The sequence below is a fragment of the Crinia signifera genome, chromosome 4 (genome assembly GCF_055691185.1).
Source record: "Crinia signifera chromosome 4, ASM5569118v1, whole genome shotgun sequence".
In the NCBI taxonomy this organism is placed as follows: domain Eukaryota; kingdom Metazoa; phylum Chordata; class Amphibia; order Anura; family Myobatrachidae; genus Crinia; species Crinia signifera.
This window is the reverse complement of record NC_139220.1, coordinates 168,957,326-168,979,541: the sequence shown is the minus strand read 5'-3', so window position 1 is coordinate 168,979,541 and position 22,216 is coordinate 168,957,326. Positions and strand designations below refer to the sequence as shown.

Genomic DNA, 22,216 nt, shown 5'->3' with positions numbered 1-22,216 from the left:
TATTAAGAGGTGTAGGGATAGGGGTACAGCTACTTATAACTCCAACAGGGCAAACCCCAGTCCTCCGGAATACTATGGGTGTTCATAATCATTACAATAGGATACCGCATATCCAGGAACGCTCTGCGTTCCATTTTGCGTGTCAGCCCTCTGTTTGAGTGGCTTGATCACGTAAAGGGAAATCCTCCGATAGGCGGCTGTACGTGAGCAGGAGGGGGTGGGCGTTAAGCCCGCTTATTGTTGCTAGGTTGCGTAGCAACCCTACGCGTTCTGTGTTAACCACGTAGATGAGCTGCTGGACGTGACCTAAAGCTATCGAGCGCGCGCCTCATTCCACACATACAACGTGTGTATGGGCGCCGCAGCTGTATGGCAGATCAGACCCACCAATATAGATGAAGTCTAACTAATCACGTGTTGCGTGTCAGTTTGCGCTCCATAGTAACCATAGTAACCTGTAGTATACGGAAATGGGGACAGTGTGAATGTCAGTCTATGTAACTTAATAAAGGGATGTGATGCTCCCTAAAATAGCAGGTGAAGGGGGATTACAAGTATCGCTCAATATTCTAATACTGAGGCAAGTGTATCTCCATATTCTAATTATGAGACAATGTGAACACTTCCAGTGTAGGGGAAGTGCAAGTGTAACTATGTTTCTAGTAATTGGCTAACCATCAAGTTGTCCTATTGACGTGTAATAAATGTGATGGGGAAAATCCCTATATGGTGAAAATTAGTTAATTTTAATTATTAAAATAGGTCTGTGGCATATAAGATATATAAGTGAACAAATAGTCCACATAACTGATATATTAATACTTTATTTATTCAACCTTTAGCTAAAAAAAGGTATTTTAGAGCCATAATACATTATTATAAAGATTATAAATGTGCAATAATCCAGGTGTTCATTAGGTGAGAACTCCCATTCATTCAATATGTGGGGAAAACCCCTAAGGAAAATAATATGAAATATCAATACCAATGGTCTCAACGAGAACATAGACATTGTTTCTTTTTTGTAGAGTAACCAATAAGGTCACATACCACTTTCCCTCTTCCTGCATTCTTTGCCTATACCCCCCACTCCTTCTTTAAATTTTTGAATAGTGTGATGAAAAATGTTGAAAATATGTACATACAGGACCAATTGGGCTATAAACCTCATGTTTGTAACATTGATTGATTCAACCAACCAATGTTCTCCACCTTTTTCCTACCCCCTATTTTTTAGGAAATAGAGTTTTTTTTTTTTTTTTTTTCACATTCCTAATATCCTTGACCACTTTCTGAAGATAACTCCAATAAGCTCGAAGGACAGCTCCATTGCGGTAATGGGTTACAAGCCATGCTCGTCCCTCCATTTTCTTTGTATTCATTAAACCATACCGACACTAGGACCCTTATAAATTGAGAAGGTTCCCGACCCCCACCTTCCCCTGCCCTACACACGGGATACCACATCGGTATAGAAGTGTTATCATTTGACCCTTTCTCCCTTATTTGTTTAGATACGTCCCTTATATTTTATCTTTGATATTTCATATTATTTTCCTTAGGGGTTTTCCCCACATATTGAATGAATGGGAGTTCTCACCTAATGAACACCTGGATTATTGCACATTTATAATCTTTATAATAATGTATTATGGCTCTAAAATACCTTTTTTTAGCTAAAGGTTGAATAAATAAAGTATTCATATATCAGTTATGTGGACTATTTGTTCACTTATATATCTTATATGCCACAGACCTATTTTAATAATTAAAATTAACTAATTTTCACCATATAGGGATTTTCCCCATCACATTTATTACACGTCAATAGGACAACTTGATTGTTAGCCAATTACTAGAAACATAGTTACACTTGCACTTCCCCTACACTGGAAGTGTTCACATTGTCTCATAATTAGAATATGGAGATACACTTGCCTCAGTATTAGAATATTGAGCGATACTTGTAATCGCCCTTCACCTGCTATTTTAGGGAGCATCACATCCCTTTATTAAGTTACATAGACTGACATTCACACTGTCCCCATTTCCGTATACTACAGGTTACTATGGTTACTATGGAGCGCAAACTGACACGCAACACGTGATTAGTTAGACTTCATCTATATTGGTGGGTCTGATCTGCCATACAGCTGCGGCGCCCATACACACGTTGTATGTGTGGAATGAGGCGCGCGCTCGATAGCTTTAGGTCACGTCCAGCAGCTCATCTACGTGGTTAACACAGAACGCGTAGGGTTGCTACGCAACCTAGCAACAATAAGCGGGCTTAACGCCCACCCCCTCCTGCTCACGTACAGCCGCCTATCGGAGGATTTCCCTTTACGTGATCAAGCCACTCAAACAGAGGGCTGACACGCAAAATGGAACGCAGAGCGTTCCTGGATATGCGGTATCCTATTGTAATGATTATGAACACCCATAGTATTCCGGAGGACTGGGGTTTGCCCTGTTGGAGTTATAAGTAGCTGTACCCCTATCCCTACACCTCTTAATAAGTCCGTTTACTGTGTCTGTTAGTAATTGAAAAACCGGAAATGAGGTCATCTTAAGAGGGGTATATTAAGCCTCACTCCACAGAGGGTAATTATCTCTCCACACGCTGTGTAAGACTGAGGCTTGCAGTTTCAGGTAGGTTGCTCCCAATTGGTCTTGTATATCTCTGATCACTGTATGTTTTTGCTCTTTAATGTTCAGTGAATGTCTTTGCTGTTTTTATTAAATGTTAAACTATGTACTATTCACATGTACTGGTATTTTAAAAAGCTTACATTGATTATGAGTAAAATCAAGAGCTACATATATATACTATTGCCCCAGTTAATCTTGGAGGCAACCAATGTAATTTACCAGCTTTACATAAGGTTTATATTGTAACCCACTATGGAGAACCAGCTAAACTATATGGATATTTTTTATGTACCTCCATACCCATGTGTGGACTTTCAAAGCCTATAGCCATTTTTTCTAGGCTGACACACTGCGGTTAGCTTGAGTAGAAGAAGTTTTTTCCTATGTATGAATTTGTAACCGATTGCTGTTTATCAATATTTAGAATTGACTGTGCAGTTGGTTATTCTGTCGGAGAGGAGTTTTTTTGTGCTTCTTGATTCGGTATGTACATTTTCTCCTCCATTCTATTTCTATTTTTAATCTAAGTACCTGTAATATCAATCACACATACGTTGTACCATACTGGTGGTTTTTGTACATTTTCCAACTGTACCCTGCTTTGACCATCGGGCCATGTGTAAAGACACGTATATATCCATAGAGGATGATTATATGTTTTAAGTCCTCCTATTGTAAGTGTTAAAAATTGGCCCCATCGGAAATTAAGATGTATGTATTCATTTTTGCGCACTGTATCAATTTACAGATTCCATTATACCTACTACTTAGGGGATCATTACAAGGTCACCGGATTAACTACAGTGACCACATTCCCCTTAATAACTCTCAAAAGAGCCACCCTATATAATTTCGTGTGTATCGAACCAAGGTACATAATTTCCATAGGTATGTTTATCATTTATCGCTGTTACTCACTGAGGTGATTTTGGGAAATCCTGATTTAAAAACTTTTTTCCTGAAACTTTCTCTGCAGTTCCCTGGGAGGAACTGCCCACATGTCTCTCCTCTTGCTCTCTCCTTTTATTGTCTCTTCCTCCGGTCCTCCATTTGCTGATAGAAACATCCTTCTTAACCAGTTTTTTCGGTAAAATTCCATTTCTTTACGGCAATGTTTCACCACCCCCCCTTTTTAGATCCTGGTGTATTACCCCTGAAGAAGTCCCTAGTGGACGAAACGCGTAGGGTTCTGCGTGATCTCTCAAACACCTATGATCAAAACGATATTGGATGACAATGACACACCATGAAACTGTATAATGTATTCCAAATGAGAAGCTTTTTATGAAAGTTTTTTAATTGTATTACTGTTCGTAATAAATGTTTTATATTTTCCCAATTGTGGATTGGTGAAACTACCTTTGAGCGCACCTCTACACCTTTTCTCTTCATCCCTTACATTAGACTCCCATTAGCGGCGGAGCCTCTAGAGTTGTGCTGCTCACTCAATAAGCGCAGGATAGGGTCACAAACCCCCCCTTTCTCATATATATATATATATATATATATATATATATATATATATATATATATATATATATATATATATATGAGGGTTGATGAGCAGCACTCCCACTAGTTCAACATAACTTGCCCCGGTGCCCTTCCAGAGAGGGATTTGGGGTCCCACCAAATAGTACAGTTCGTAGGCGGCACCCGGAGTCTCATACAAACGAGTAATGATGCAGAGAATTGTGATCAAACGTTTTCGATGTTTATTACCATCGTCATCAGGATAACATACAGGTTACAAGAACATACCTTTATGCTATAGCCAAAACCACGTGAGGGTACCCGTCCCGTCCCCGTCCGAGTGATGCGTCCAATAATGACATCATCATCCCGTCCCCGGTTGTTGGGGTAACTAAGTGTCACAATATGGTACATAGAAAAAATACAGTGTGATACAATGTATATACATAATACGTAAACATAAAGTGCTGAGAGTGAAAGTGTAGTAGACAAAACAGTGTAGTCAAGAGAGCGGGGTTAAAAAGAAACGCAATAATCCATATAAAAAAAGAGAGTAAATCGTGCCATGTAGAGGCACCAATTGTAAGATATCATCGGCATCTATATCAGAAATCAACTTCAAAGTACAACTGGATATCACATAATAAATCATGTTACATAGTACTCATGTGAGCAGACAACTCCGATGAAAATCAAATGCGTACGGAGCGCAATGTGCCGGAGACCGGCAAAGTCAACACATTGTGTCAACCCAAGTCTGATGTGTGATGGTATCATCCTAAAAATGAAAAATGAAATAAGATAGAAGTGAGCAGTTCAGCAGTGTGGCAACAAGGTCACTGGTGTATAACAAATGTAGTAGTACGGGACGTGAAAGGTCGACACGATGTGTCAACGCAACCCAACTATGCTGTGCAGCTGCGCAGGACAGAGAGGTGTAAGGCAGCGATGGTTAGAGGAAGCAATGGAGTCCTGCTGACTCGTTGAGTCCTTTGGGTGACAAGGTATCAAGTCGATTAATCCACCGAGCTTCTCTCTGGAGTAGTCTCAGTGGACGGTCGCCACCCCGAAGTCGTGGTGGCTCATGGTCGATGATGGTGTATCTAAGCTGTGCCCTTGGTGGCATAATGCCGTGCGACTGGTTGGTCGCTATTGCCACTGGCTTGGGCGGCACGGATGACAGATTTGTGTCCAGCAATTCTCTCCCGTAGGGTGCGCGTGGTTTTACCCACGTACCCCATTCCGCACGGGCAGGTAATGAGATAGATGATAAACTTGGTGGTACATGTTACCACATGTTTGATGGGGATTCTCTTGCCTGTCTGTGGGTGGGGAAAGTCACTGCCCGTATTGAGTGCTCTACATACTGCGCAATTTAAGCAACGATAGCATCCATTGCGTTTGGTAAGGAAGTTACTTTGTACTGATTGGGCAGTATTGATTATATATCTATATCTATATATCCACCCAACCCTGTTAAGAAACGAACAGTATATGAGACTGGTTTGAAGCCATATATTTCTTAAAAGTTCTAGTAGTTTGTGTATAGTACAGGCTGCAAAGGCACTTGATCAAGTATGCCACTTATTATGTGAGTATGCTATAATGCAGTAAATATAAGGGACTGCTGCATTGATGTTAGAGTTGAGGTGCGTACACACGGGGACGATTTTGTGTAATATCGCGGGCAATATGGTCGCTGAGCGACCATATTGCCCGCGATGGGAGTGTGCACCGGCGATATATCGCCGGGTGCTCACTCCCGTTTTTACCCCTGTAGTGATCGCTGGTCGCAGGAACATGCTCCTGCGACCAGCTGATTTCCACTGCCGGGCTCCTCCCGGCAGTTTCTTTTTCATCAGGGACCATCTCTGGTCGCTGATGAATAGGAGACACAGAGCAATATATTGCTAGCAATATATTACTGAGCAATATATCTCCCCCGTGTGTACGGGGCTTTACTGTAACAGATGTTTGGAGCAGTGATGCAGATAAATGAGCATTTATCCTGAGCCACATATCAAACACACATCTTATGGTGTCACTGATTTTAAATTTTCATATATGTTAGAATGTTCATAACCTACAGTACATGTGGATTAAAAGTGGGTAATGCTTTTTGTATTTTGTTTTACCTCACACATTTACTTTGTTTCTGATAGGACATTCTTTTTCTCCAAAATGCAATAACATAAGACAAACTATTTTTTATAGATGGAATGCCCCTTGCTTTAGGGAGTTCATTTCATGTAAAATGTTTTGTGATGTAATTGTGTAAAATTGTAAAATTTTTGTTGAATTATACATTTATTTGCTAAACATTTGTTTTGGCCAAGGGAGTTTAAAAAAAGAATAATAATAATAATGCAAAACCAGGAGTTTTCTATTATTTTTTTGGGGTGTGAGCTACTCACGGGAAAATAAACCACCCGAAGAGCTATTAAAATTAAAAAAAAATATCTGCCTAATAACCAAATAATGCCCTTTACACATTATGCAACATACCGTACTGTGTGCGCGTGCCATAGGCGAGCGCCAAAAAATGGGTGTAGCCACATGTTACATGGGGTGCGTCCAATGAAAATGGGGGTGTGATACACATATTCCCCCAATAGTGCAGTGCCAGATATGCATATACCCAAATAGTGCCAGATACAGATATGCTCCCACAGTGCCAGATATGCCACCACAGTGCGAGAAACAGATATACCCCTGCGGTTCCAGGTATGACCCCATGGTGCTGGGTATGTCCCCACAGTGCCAGAAACAGGTATGCCCCACAGTGCCAGGTATGTCCCCACAGTGCCAGAAACGGGTATGCCCCACCGTGCCAGCAATGCCCCCACAGTGCCAGGAACAAGTATGCCACACAGTGCCAGGTATGCCCCCACAGTGCGAGAAACCGATATACCCCTGCGGTTCCAGGTATGACCCCATGGTGCTGGGTATGCCCCCACAGTGCCAGAAACAGGTATGCCCCACAGTGCCAGAAACGGGTATGCCCCACCGTGCCAGCAATGCCCCCACAGTGCCAGGAACAAGTATGCCCCACAGTACCAGGAACAAGTATGCCCCACAGTGCCAGGAACAAGTATGCCCCACAGTGCCAGCAACAAGTATGCCCCACAGTGCCAGGAACAAGTTTGCCCCACAGTGCCAGGAACAAGTATGCTCCACAGTGCCAGGAACAAGTTTGCCTCACAGTGCCAGGAACAAGTTTGCCTCACAGTGCCAGGAACAAGTTTGCCTCACAGTGCCAGGAACAAGTATGCCCCACAGTGCCAGGTACTTCCCCACCGTGCCAGTTTCCCAGCAGCCGCACACTCACCATTGGGAGAGGACAATCTTGTGTCCCCTGAGGTGCGTGTATCGCTGTCCAGTGTGTCATCACCACCGCAGCTTCCCTTCTCAGGGAAGGAGAGCCCAGCACACAGTGCGTCTCTCCTTCCCTTCACTTCCTTGTGACTGGGCCGTCCGCCGATCAAAACTCATGGGCCGGCTCCTGATTGGCTGCCAGCCCACTAGCTCTGATTGGCAGATGGGCGGCCCAGTCACAGGGATGCACAGTGAGGGGTAGGAGAGACGCGCAATGCTCAGAGCAGGGAAGCGGCACCATATAATGGAGGGTCGGGCGGTGGGCGCCGGAGTGGTCGAGCCCCCCGATTCGCTGCCGGTAGCTCGCGAGCGATGGGTTGGCGACCATTGGTCTACAGTATCTATGTAGACAGTCAAGGGTTGAAAAAGACGAAAGGTTGAGATGCAGTAGGTCAACAGGTCACCATGGAAAAGGTTGATGCATTAAATGGATGCCGTGATTTTTTTCACGTTTTTGGTGTCTGTTGACATGGACTACCAGTTTCTGTAGTGTGTACCACTGCATGGCTCGTCTAGCTCACCATGCTTTGGGCAGCACACTTTACCATACCTTTGTAGTCCATGAGGATGGTAAAGTATGAAAATGTCCACTCTTTATTTTATTTATTTATTTAAATATGAAAGACATGTTGACCTTTTTACTTGACAACCTTTTTGTCAGTGTCAACCTAGTGCATGTGGACATTTTGTCTGTGTCAAGCTATTGACTGTCTAAAATAGACACTGTAGACCTTTCATCCACTTCCGTTATTATATATGCTCCTTAGATTGTTGAAATTCTTTAACTTAAATGCTGTGATTATTTAAATGGATTCTCAATCCTGAAAAATGTGGTTATCCATGGTGATCACAATATTGTATAATGTTCTTTTGACTATACTTCATAAGACTCTTCTATAGCAAGCCTAACTCTGTGTACAGTTCTTGGCAGATAACTGCACTATACCGTTAACAGCGTTCTAGAATCAGTCGCCCCTAAAATCCCATCCTCCCTTTTTAAATGTGATCCCACAATGCAGTACTTTGTAATATTGTAGCATAGAGTTGCTAGTTTTGTCAGGACAGCCCATAACCCTGTAAACTTGTGTGAACTATAGAGCCTAGCGTAATAGCAACAGATCCTCCAGATGGGATGCAATCCGCATAACGGGGGTCAGTATACCAAATACTGGCATCCTTACTGCAATCAGATGATCGGCGCCACAATCTCGAAAGGATGAAGACGCTGACGCTGGAATATGACAGCTGGTATCCTGATAGGTAAGTATTTGGGGTGCGTTAGGGTCAGGCTGGGCATGGGGGGAGGGTTTTGTTTAGTCACTGCTGGGGGGAGTTAGGGTTAGGCTGCCGGGCAGGGAGTGCAGAGTTTAGGGTTAGGCACTAGTGGGAAAGGTCAGGCTGCAGGTGTGAAAGGGTTAGGCTGCAATGGAATGGGGCATGGTAAGTATATTTTCCTGACGCCTATCTAGATTCCCTCCTACAAGAAGCCGGAGTCTGTATATTGAATGCTGGCATCCTGCGTAATGGTCATTCTTATGTATCCCCTCCAGGTGGGATGTGTATTCATCATCTAATATATGTAGATGGAACAGCTAAAAATATTTTGTATGGTTTTGTATGTTACAATTATGGGGGGGGGGGTGCAATCATAGCTTTTGATCACTTACTGTATTATATAGAGGCAGTTAACAGTATTTCTTTGAATTCCAGTGTATTTTGTAATACTTTATAACTAGTGTTTTGGCTTTGTTTGTGTATATGCATTCCATTAACTTGTTGCATAAAGCTAAGGCATATACATATTTGATAAATCTCCATATAAAGTTTACCCCTGAGTCAATGTTGTTTTGTTTATTTTGAAGGAGGACCGGTTATTTACAGAATGTTAATTTACCCTCCGACACGCCGCGCTCTTCTAGTTGGTTGTGGATTACAAATGTTCCAACAGCTTGCGGGTATCAACACAGTCATGTATGTATTTCTTTTTAATTCTTTGTTTTCGTTGCCATATTCTGATTTTTAGATTTAAGGAATATCTCCACTAGAACAATGGGTCTGATCTTGAGTTGGATACAGTGGCGGTATTTGCAGACAGCCGCTGGAGCCAATTAAACTTATGTTAATGCATGATTCCTTTCAGCTAATACAGAGGTCTGTGTGTTAGCAAGCAGAAAGCCTAGCCCCCACTAATTTTACACTAGCTGCCGCAAGCAATTAGTATTGGCACTTGCACCAGCCTTATGCAAAGTGCAAAAGTTTTGCCTAAACCAGCCTACCCTACCCCATTCACATGACTCAAGTTTCCTCCCAAATTACACAATTTACCAGCCAAATCTATCCGACCAAGTTCAGTCCAACTGCGAATAGGACTGATATATAAAAACGTAATATATATTTGCATATACATAAGCGCTTTATGCAAAAACTATTCTTTTGTGTCCATCAACTAATATTCATCCAACTCGGAATCAGCACCAATGTGTTATACAGTTAGATTACCTGTTTCTGTCATTACCATTATTATAAATATGTAACATTTCTTACTACTAAGAGGTGTATTCAGTTCTCCGATGGTGAGCTATGATGGCGAGCAGTGCCAATAGCTCCCCATCAGTGTATTCAATTGCCTCCCCTTCACTCGCCGTTTCCACCTCACTGTGAGGTGGAAACGACAAGTATGCCCATTAAAATGGCAGCGCTTGGCACAAAATGTGGTGGGAAACCTCACCGTTTAAAGGGATCCTCGCCCTCCTCTAATAGCGATGATTTCTCCCAAACAGTGAATACGCTGAGGGGGGTTGGACGGCGAGGATGGCTTTTCCTCACCGAAAATAAGCCATCCTCATCGTACAAACCCCCCTCGCCGCCACATTGAATACACCCCTAGATCTGGATAAATAACTGCTTTTCTCTATAATTATGTCAGTAAATACAGTATATATATTTACTTTGGGATTTTTACAACTATATTTAATCCAATAAGTGATTGTGTCATAACCATATATAATAACAAGCATACGTGATTTGTATCTTAAACATTTCAATGAACTGATCTAACATAGCAAGACATTTTCAGTACAAATGCAATAAAAAACAACTCGCACTTAATCAACCACAATGCAATCTTTCACACTGCATGTGATTAATTCCCTTCTACTGCAATAGGATGTTTAATTAGTAAATACTCATACCCCTTTCAGACATACTGTAAGACAAAAGTCCACATTTTTATCTGTTGCATGTACATCGACCTGGGTTCTGATTATGTCTGAAAGGGTCTGATCTGTGTTAACAGTCCCAGGTTTTCGAACCCTGACTGGGATATTCCCAAGGACTTAACACATGGGAGCTCTGAGTCCAGTGTCTGAGCTGGTTTAATATATGAAAGTTATTTTACTCTTGTGAGTAACATGTTGTATCTTTTCCCAACATTTGCACTTTACTTTTAATACTTCTGTATGTTGTTGCTTGATACTTTAATATTTTTTTATTTTTTATAATCCTTTTGCATATTTTGGTCTCTTTCGCTGTGTATGCATACACAGTGAATTATTGCAAACAGAATCTGCTTTAGAATACTGGATATTTCTGTAAAGATGCACAAGGATTGCAGAAAAAGAAATGAGAACACATTTAACTGTATTTAGTATTGCTCCATATCAAAATGCACACCTGGATACCAGTTTTATATTTGTATGCAACCGTAAATATGAGGTGACTGTATTTGGCATTACTAGACATGATGTCCCTGATGATCATTGCCAGGTCACTGCATATAGCCCTGCTTTTTCATCTTTAATTATTGCTGCTCTATATGCTGGGATTAATTTTGTTCCTATACACTGTGCTCAACCAATGTCCTCACTTTCTATCACAATTCAGTAACAAATATGTCGGTAACAGATATGGATCATTCATTTTTCAATTTCATTGAAGAATACTATTAACCATTTGTGTCCCTGGGCATGAAGTAATGATAATGTAAAAAAAACCTTTGGTATGAACAAACAAATTTTGGTTGATTCATGTACTCTGACAATAGCAATGATAGCGCTAGGTTGTGAATGTAATAAACATATGGAAAGCTGACTTCCGGTTCCGGCGGCTGAATGAGCAGCAGCTAGGAGGGCTCGCTCCGCTCAGACAACCGCCCCAGCACACCTAATTCAAGGCTTACAGCCTCAGAAAGACAACAGCATACCCCCGAAGGCACAGCAGACGACACCGCTGAACACCCGCACGCCAACGGAGATGCCTGGCTCCAAATCACGATCGCGGCGGGACAGAAGTAAAGGAGAACGCGCGCCCAAGATGGCGCCGACCACCAGCGCATCACAGCCAGCGTCCCCAGCACACAGCACATGTGCTTCGGATGAAGACACCGCAGATGAATTACAGAACTTCAGCTTTAAGGGACAGACCCTTAACTTCCAAAGTGAAGGTCGACTAATAAAGAACACATGATCACCTGCCCTCCAAGATAAGAAATCGATCATCAGGAGAGGACTAAAGCAGAAAGAACACAAGTATTGTATGCGCTAATGCAAAGTTGATAAGTTATTATAATATTATGCAGTATAATTCTTTTGTTAGAGAATATGGTGACGTACACAAAAGACTGAACCTCTAATGTCGCCAGCGTTTATATATACTGTCTTTAAAAGTTAATTTATATAGTACAGTGGGGCGGTTGGCTCTAGGAGCCGATCTTCTCCTAAGAAAACTAAACGTAATGTTTAATTACCGATGTACTTTATGTCGGAAGTTTACTATAATGTTTTATTTGTTGTTCCCGCCCATTCCCACCTTTCCCTCGGACTACCCTACTCCCCCCTCCCCCAAAACACGTGGGTTAAACAAAAAGAGGGTACTGAAACTGAATCATACCCAAGAGGAAAATAGAGTCTTAAAATATCTGGATACTAACATCACAAAAATACCCATAAGACACATACAAATCAAGAATGACATTGAGAATAGGTAGCTGGAACATTGGGGGAATCAACTCTCCCAAGAAGCGTAAAAGTGTATTGATTTATCTGAACAAAATACGACTAGACATAGCTCTGTTACAGGAAACCCATCTAACAGAACCTGAAACACGCAAACTAGCCATGATGGGCTGGAAATTAGCAGCAGCGGCCCCCTACACATCCAAAGCTAGAGGCCTAGCAATACTAGTTAAATCTAGCTTAGCCATCACAGTTTCCGAGGTAGTGGCAGACCCAATGGGTCGCTATCTGAAATGTCACATGGAACAAGGTTCCCAATCATTCATATGTATGACGATATACGCACCCAATGCATACTCCAAGCCATTCTTCCTAAAAATAATATCCCTCCTCACACCACATCTAAACACACCAATGATACTTGGCGGAGATTTCAATTTAGTGTCATCTCTAACCATGGACAGGCAAATAGAGAACAAAAACAGAAGTAAACTACCAAAATTTGGAGTGCAGGCACTAGCTCTGCAATTACAATTAATAGACCTGTGGAGGGTAATACACCCCACAGAAAAAGATTACACATGCTTATCCGCCTCCACGGGTCAATTATCAAGAATAGACTACCTACTAGTCTCACATACATTCCTTCCGCAAGTGGACGAGGTAGAGATAGAGCCCATCACCATTTCAGACCACGCAGTAGTGAGAACCACAATTAAACTATCCCGAGAGCAGTCCACTTACATATCCTGGAGATGCCCATCCTCATTATCCACCTCCCCAAAATTAAAAGAAAAAATTAAAACTGCATGGGATCAATACCACAGTGATAACAAAGAGACACTAGAAGCAGACCCAGTCCTGTTTTGGCAGGCATCAAAGGCCACGATACGAGGAGAAATCATCTCCTTCTCATCCTCACAAAAACGAGGCCTTACACGGGACTATGTGGAATCCCAGCGACTCCTCACTGAAACCTACCAGCAACTTAAAATAACACCCACACCCACTATTAAAGCTCAATACACCAAAGCTCGCACTAATCATGAAAACCTAATAGCACAATTAGAATCTTGGTACTCCTTTAAAAGAGAGGCAAGATTTAACCAATTTGGCAATAAGTCAAGCAAATTACTCACGAACTTACTACAGGGCCAAAGAGCCCCTGCTGTAATCCACCCCTTAAGGAAAGCAAACGGCATAATGACAAAGACAAACAATGAAATCGCCCAGGAATTACACAAATTTTATTAAACACTGTATTCTAATCCTCACACAGACACGGCCCAGAGGAAACACTTCTGGGACAATTTAAATCTACCCAAACTATCCAAAGAGCGAGCGAAAGCTCTAATAGCAGATATTACACAAGAGGAAGTACAGGAGGCAATTGCCTCATTGAAACCAAACAAAGCACCAGGACCAGACGGTCTTACCTCAGAATACTATAAATTGATACAAAACAAAATCACCCCCTGTCTAACAAGAGTATTTAACTCCATACTCAAAGCCACATCACCACCAGCACACTTTAATTTGGCCAATATCAGAGTCCTTCCAAAACCAGGCAGAGAGCTATCGGACCCAGCCTCATACAGGCCGATATCTCTCCTTAACATAGACTACAAGCTACTTACTAAGATTCTAGCAGGGAGACTTAAAATAATAGTCCCGGGGCTAGTCCACGAGGATCAAACAGGCTTTGTGATGGAGAGACAACCAGTGACCAATATCAGACGTGTCCTGGCGGCGGTTTGCGATTCCCAGTGCACCGTGTCAAACTCAACTAAAGCAATATTATCACTAGACGCCGAGAAGGCATTTGACATGGTGCACTGGGACCACTTATTCTACACGTTGGGGAAATTTGGCTTCCCGGGAGTTTTCGTGGACTGGCTCAGGACGCTATATAGAGATTCCTCCTCTAGAATACTATGCAATGGCAGCATATCAGACCCATTCCCAATTATGAGAGGCACGAGGCAGGGGTGCCCTATGTCCCCATTATTGTTTGCATTGGCATTAGAACCACTTGCAGTGACACTACGCGAATCGCCGCTCTATCAGGGAATTAATATAAAAGGAGTGGATCTGAGAATAGCATTATTCGCAGATGACATGTTACTTTTTATATCACACCCGGAGCACTCTGTACCAATTGCCATGCAGATAATAAAACAATTCGGGAGTTTCTCGGGATACAGAATTAACGTATCAAAATCAGAGCTCCTGATGCTAAGAGGAGCCAAGCCCAATTTTACACTAAACCCAGACCTAAATACGATTAAGTTGCAACAAACTCAAATTAAATACTTGGGAATTCAGATCACTCATATACCAGATACATTATATAAACTCAACATAACCCCAGCCATCCAAAAGGCACAGCGAACCCTAGATGTATGGCACGACCTCCCTTTGTCTATGATGGGTAGAATAGAAATAGTTAAGACAATCATCCTACCAAGACTGCAATACATATTACAATTACTACCCCTCAAACTTACCTCCCAAGATACTCAGCGATTCCTAAAAGCATGCACTAAATTTATATGGAAATCTGGAAAACCAAGGATAGCCATAGCCAAACTACAAATGCCCAAGGCATTGGGGGGATTGGGCATTCTCAATCTTCTACAATATTCCAGGGCACTGCATTCCAGATATGCTATGGACTGGCTTCTAGAATCCAGTAAGTTTACTGTATACCAACTAGATTGTGCTCTCTTTCATCCCTTTTCCCCGGGAGCCCTCCTGCACACACCAGGACACCATATCCTGAAACACATCATTAATCATCTGCTATTTAAGGAAACCTACAGGGCATGGCATGCAATATGCAAATCCCTACAAATACCTACACACACATCCAGGTGGCTACCTATTTGGGGAAACCCCAAATTTACCCCAGGGATGGAAAACCCGGCTTTCAAACACATCCTCAACAAAGGACTGAGAATGGTGACCCAAGTCTTTGACCCCGGGGGGCAACCAACTTAACTCAATGCAATTGAGATCCAAATATAATCTAAACACGCACAGCATCTTCCCACTCATTCAGCTATCACACTATGCAGCATCACTACCAGATACACTACTGACAAACACACAAACAAACACACTACAAAAACATATAGCCAAATTTGAAAAACCAAACTATAAAATTAAAACACTATACACTGAACTTATGGCACTAAACGCACCAAAAGTAACAGAACAAACTAGGAGGCAATGGCTTGGAGATATGCCTTTATTGGATACATGCGATACAATTTTCAAATACTATGAATCTACAATACGTGTCCTAAGGTCTGCCCTACTACAAGAAACACATATAAAGATAGTGCAGAGAGCATATATATCCCCAGCCCAAAGGAAACATTTTGTCTGGAGCCTGCATGAAATGTGGCTTGACACCGGCGACCTTCTATCATAATATCTGGTCCTGTGGAAAAATAAAAAAATACTGGAATAAAGTGATAAATTACATCTCTGCAATATTAAACACGAAAGTAACGTTACATCCATATCCTATCCTTTTTGCCAACTTCGACATATGGGAACTTAGCCAGCAAAGCAGCAGGTACATCCCCTTTATGACATTGATGGTTACGGCAGGGAAAAAACTTATAATGAAACACTGGCTCAGTAAAACAACTCCCTCAATAGACTCATTAATTCAATTCCTGACCAGAATGATGAACTACGAAGTATATAATGCACAAATACAGTCCACACAGCCGACAAAGTTACGAGAAAGATGGGGTCCACTACAGAAGGATGAATAAACCAAAACCTATTCCTGTGATAATGAAAAGAAATGTGATTGTTAGAATGTCTATTATATGCACTGTTTATATGAGTTATGACCCAAACGATCCGTAACCGAAACTAAATGATCAGAGGACCCACCTTACCTCCCTTACCTCCCCCCCACCCCCTTACCCCCCCTCAACTATCCCTCATCTGCCCCCCCCCATCTCTTTTCTAAATATATGTTCTATCCATAATTATAAAGTATCCAATGATGTAAGTGTTGTTTGAAAGCAATATAAACGATTGACAGCAAGATAAAAGTGGATAATCACCAGAGCCACTTCCAAGCACCCATGGAACTCTATCAAGTTAAATCATATATAGATAACAAGCACAACGTTTATTCACACCAAAGTCTACGGGACATTTCTAAAGGACGGAAAAAGAGCTCACAACACCATTACCCTTAAAATACCCAAATTAATGCTGTCAATCTAAGATATGTAAAATTCAGTTACTGTTTATATTGCTTAAAATGTCCAAACTAACAAAGATGATGTAAACAGCACTACATCATACAATGTTATACATCATACAATGTTATATGTCATACAATGTTATATGTTATATTTGAAATTGTAAAACCCAATAAACATATTTCAAAAAAAAAAAAAAAATATGGAAAATAACTATATGTGTATATTTTAAAAATCACCAAAGTATAGTTATAAAAACTATTTGGTATTCTAAAATAAGTCTGGTAATCAATACAGTTGTGCTTTCTTTTTTTTTTTTTAAAGAAGTTGGTGTAATATTTCACATATACTAAATAAAGCTTTGAAAGGTAGTCTGCTACCTTCTGTGTTTGTTCATGTGTGAGAAAGAGAGGTGGTTTACTCTCTGCCAGCAGATGGCAGTGTTTCGGAGACTCACAGACAATACTCATAGATAATATATATCGACACTGCTCAAAAAAATAAAGGGAACGCTTAAACAGCACAATGTTACTCCAAGTCAATCACACTTCTGTGAAATCAAACTGCCCACTTAGGAAGCAACACTGATTGACAATCAACATTGCATGCTGTTGTGCAAATGGAATAGACAACAGGTGAAAATTGCCACTTTTGAAAGCTGGCGGTGCTTTCACGCTAGTCGTAGCATGAGACGGAGTCTACAACCCACACAAGTGGCTCATGTGGTGCAGCTCATCCAGGATTGCACATCAATGTGAGCTGTGGCAGGAAGGTTTGCGGTGTCAGTCAGCATAGTGACCAGAGCATGGAGGCGCTATCAGAAGACAGGCCAGTACATCAGGAGATGTGGAGGAGGCCGTAGGAGGGCAACAACCTAGCAGCAGGACCACTACCTCTGCTTTGTGCAAGAAGGAACAGGAAGAGCACTGCCAGAGCTCTGCAAAATTACCTCCAGCAGGTCACAAATGTGCATGTGTCTACTCAAACGGTCAGAAACAGACTCCATGCGGGTGGCATGAAGGCCCGACATCCACAGGTGGGAGTTGTGCTTACAGCCCAACACCATGCAGGACATTTGGCATTTGCCAGAGAACAGAAATTCTTTGTACAGCTATTAGAAAGGATGCTGGTTTAACAATTACTTTATTTTCAATGAAGAATACTACATTCAACTGCTGGGGTGCACTATGGAGTTGAACCTAGCCCCCAATTTTGCGAACTCCTATATGTTCGCAATGGATTTCTCTCACTAATTTCTACGTTTACCTCTCCTGGCTCTGCTGTTTCCCACCTCTACCAGACACTAGAAACAGCCCTTGATGAAGTGGCTCCAGCTTCCCAGTACACCCCACATAGGCTTAAATGCCAACCGTGTCGCTCCAAAAAAACAAGGCAACTACGAAATCAGTCACGTAAAGTAGAACGCCAATGGCGTAAATCTCGTAATATGACTAACCTCCTCACATATAAGACTAGCTACCACTCCTACAGCAATGCTTTGAACACTGACAAACAAACATACTACCAATCTCTCATTTCTTCTCATGCCACCAACCCTAAGCGACTTTTTAACACATTTAAGTCTCTTCTGTACCCTCCCCCTCCTCCCCCACCGGCTACCATCAGTGCACAAGAACTTGCCTCCTACTTTAAGGACAATATTGATAACATCCGAGATGAAATGGTATGCTCTTCCTCAACCTCTAACACACTTTTTTCCCCTGCTGAACCCTCTGGCACTTTCTCTTCATTTGAGCCCGCAAATGAAAAGGAAGTATCCACACTCTTCTTATCCTCCTACTCTACTACCTCTCCTCTCAATCCTATACCTGTGCAAGTCATTAAAAATCTATCACCTGTGATTATTCCAACCTTAACTAAAATCTGCAATCTCTCTCTTGCTACTGGTACTTTTCATTCTCTGCTCAAGCATGCAGTGATTACTCCCATTCTGAAAAAACACAATTCCGACCCTAACTCTCTCTCTATCTATCGTCCTATCTCTCAGCTCCCATGCCTCTCCAAACTACTGGAGAGACTTGTCTACTCTCGCCTCACACAATTTCTTAACTCTCATGCCATATTAGATCCGCTTCAGTCAGGCTTTCGCTCTCAACACTCCACTGAGACAGCACTGACTAAAGTGGTAAATGATCTGGTAACTGCAAAGTCTAAAGGCCATTACTCAATACTTATTCTTCTAGATCTTTCTGCTGCGTTTGACACTGTGGATCACACTCTTCTCTTACAAACACTACACTCCCTAGGTCTTAATGATACTGCCCTTTCCTGGTTCTCATCTTACCTATCTGATCGCTCTTTCAGTGTCCACTTCTCTGACTCTACCTCTTCTTCACTACCTCTGACAGTCGGAGTTCCGCAAGGCTCAGTCTTAGGTCCTCTGCTTTTCTCAATCTATACTTCCTCTCTTGGCAAACTAATCAGCTCTTTTGGATTTCAGTATCACTTATATGCGGATGATACTCAAATCTATCTATCAACCCCAGAATTGTCACCAGCGGTTTTGGCCCGAGTATCTGAATGTGTCTCTGCCATCTCATCTTGCATGTCTTCTTTCCAACTCAAACTCAATATTTGCAAAATGGAATTACTTATATTCCCCTCTGCCAAGAGCAGTTACCATCCTGATATCTCCATCACTGTTGACAACTTGACAATCTACCCTACCCCACAAGCTCGTTGCCTAGGGGTCATCCTTGACTCTGAACTGTCCTTTTTTACCCCACATTCAATCTGTCTCCCAATCATGTTACATGCATCTAAAAAACATATCCAAAATACGACCCTATCTCTCACAAGACACTACTAAATCTCTTATCCATGCACTCATTATATCCCGCATTGATTGCAATAGTCTCCTAACTGATCTTCCCAAGAACAGACTTTCACCACTGCAATCCATTTTAAATGCTGCTGCTACGCTGATCTTCCTTGTAAGATGCTCATCGTCTGCTGTTCCACTCTGCCAGTCCCTCCATTGGTTGCCTGTATCTTACCGTATTCAATATAAAACACTTTTACTCGCATATAAAGCTATTAACCATACTGCAACAGCATATATCTCTTTACTTATCTCTAAATATCTCCCATCTCGCTCGGTCCGCTCTTCACAAGATCTGTCTCTCTTCTGCACGGATCACTAGCTCCCATTCACTATTACAGGACTTTCATCGGGCTGCTCCCATCCTATGGAATGCCCTTCCACGCACAATAAGACTCTCCATTAGCCTCCAAACTTTCAAGCATTGCCTGAAAACTCACCTCTTCAGGCAAGCCTACCATGTTTAAGTACCACAAGCATAACCCTCTGAGGCACTTATGTATTTTTATAGCTTCCCTTCTGGACTTGTAACTTGGTGGGACTGCTATGCTATTACTGGTGCCTATCCTTGTGTTTCTCTCCTATATCGATATAGATTGTAAGCTTGCAGCAGGGCCCTCCTACCTCTAAGTCTGTCTGTTGTTACCCAGTTTGTTTTATCATTGTCTACTATTGTAAAGCGCAACGGAATCTGCTGCGCTATATAAGAAACTGTAAATAAATAATGGAACATGCCTGTTCTTGAATAACATAAATTTTTCCGGTCGTCTCCTCTTTTTTTACAAGTTATATACTGTAGATGACATCCTGGTTATCTGGGATAAAACTAATTCAGTTACCAAATGCATGATATGGATGACACAATCCACTTCACATTAGATTGCGACAGCACAAGCATCAATTACCTAGATGTTAAAATCATCCCAAATCGAGAATCTGCATATATTTTACAAAATTATTGACCGGAATAAGTGTTACATGTACCACACGCCGCCCGGTATGTCAGCGTATCTGTGTGGAATGCAGAGCGCTTCTCATGGGGCATACACAAACGGGAAACAAAGTTTCACAATTCCACTAAAGCCTGTGGAACGCACCGTGGCGGCTGTGCTGGATTACCATCTATAAGATAGTTATACACCCAAACGCCATGTTTATATAATTGTATAGTAGTGTGTTTTAATATTAGAGTGTGGCTTAACTGTGGAGCTGTGGGACCAATGGACAGCCAGTGGTGACATCACTTCCTGTCCAGGGGTATATATGCTGACCCGGTGAGGCAGTGTAGATGTATCCTCTCTGGAAGGTGGATGCCAGGTTGCATGTCTGCTGACAGTTGTTTGTAATGCTGAACCTTGTCCTGAGGATGGTCTGTTTTGGACCGAAACGTAACGTCACGTCGATACGCTTGGTTATCAGATGCCAATAAAAATCAGTTGATGTTTTACAAAACTTGGTGAGTGCCCTCTTCAATTTCCCATATATATATATATATAAATATATATATATATATATATAGTCGAATAGCCGACACTCCTTTGCTTCCAATATGTGATATGCGCCCGGTGCCTTCCCAAGCTCTAGCCCAAACAGGGTTGGCAAATATAAACTGGTGTGATGGCGGCCCTCAGACGGCTTGAAATAACAGGAGACCACACAGGTTCAAAATCTTTCGAGATTTAATCCTAATGACGAGATTAAGTCTCGAAAGATCTTGAACCTGTGTGGTCTCCTGTTATTTCAAGCCGTCTGAGTGCCGCCATCACACACATATATATATATATATATATATATATATATATATACACACACACAACCCAATAGTGATCTGGCGCCTATAACTCTCAATTAACATCAACAGTTTTAACGGGATTGTTCGTAGTCTCCAACACAGTTTTTAAGAAGAGGCGTTGTTCATCCACAAGATGCTTTTTATTATAAGGTTTTCCAGATGTCAACAGAATACAAAAAAGATCCCAACGCGTTTCGTCAACCAAGTGACTTCATCAGGGGGATATTAATAAGTCTAAGAACATAAATATTGTAATCAATATCTTATCATGGTACAATTTAAATACTGTACAGAGTATACAATACAAGGATACATTATTACATATTAGATAAATAGCTGATAGGATTATAGTAATAAGGAGCAAAAGAAGACAGGGTGGTGGTGTGGGTACAAGGTAGTGATAAGTTCATTATTGGAGGTGAACATATAAAAAATATAAAAATATTTTCCAGATAATATACCTTCCAGAAAATATGTTTTTTGTTCAAATTACTGTGGATTATCCATTGAACAGGAAGATGTTCCTATAATACAATTTTATAAGCTACGTGAACAATAATCTTGTGCACATTAAGAATATATATAAGTAATTGTGATGGGAAATTACATACCCTTAGATATAACTGGGATTTTTATTAGTGCAAGGATTATTCCTTTGTTTAATTGTTGATCTAGGAAATATATAAAGTGATTATATAATTAACATACAGCTAAAGTTATACTCATATAGTTGAATTATATTGGTGTGCACATACCTATATAATTAGGTTATGGTACTGCTCCATATTTCCATAGAAGTTTTGAGGTATTAAAGATCCTTTCAAATGTTTAAAAACTCGTATAATCACCTAATTAAGGTGAAAAATACTATTAGTTAAAAAATATTCCTCTAATTATA

The 22,216-nt window shown here is 41.3% G+C and overlaps 1 protein-coding gene and 1 long non-coding RNA gene across 3 annotated transcripts in view; one reads left to right on the top strand and one right to left on the bottom strand.

Moving 5' to 3' along the window:
* The window catches only part of SLC2A13 (solute carrier family 2 member 13), a 216,138-nt gene that overhangs the window by 137,149 nt on the left and 56,773 nt on the right, over positions 1 to 22,216 (top strand). Inside the window, exon 4 of the mRNA XM_083182944.1 lies at positions 9,363 to 9,471. Coding sequence (XP_083039070.1) covers positions 9,363 to 9,471 — 109 coding nt within the window. The remainder of the gene's footprint in view (positions 1 to 9,362; positions 9,472 to 22,216) is intronic.
* Positions 15,706 to 22,216, bottom strand: part of LOC146074621 (uncharacterized) — an 81,328-nt gene continuing 74,817 nt past the window's right edge. For both annotated transcript variants that reach the window (XR_014473440.1, XR_014473439.1), the window contains exons 8-9: positions 22,074 to 22,166; positions 15,706 to 15,897 (exon numbers count right to left, since the gene is read on the bottom strand). This is a non-coding gene — a long non-coding RNA (uncharacterized LOC146074621). The remainder of the gene's footprint in view (positions 15,898 to 22,073; positions 22,167 to 22,216) is intronic.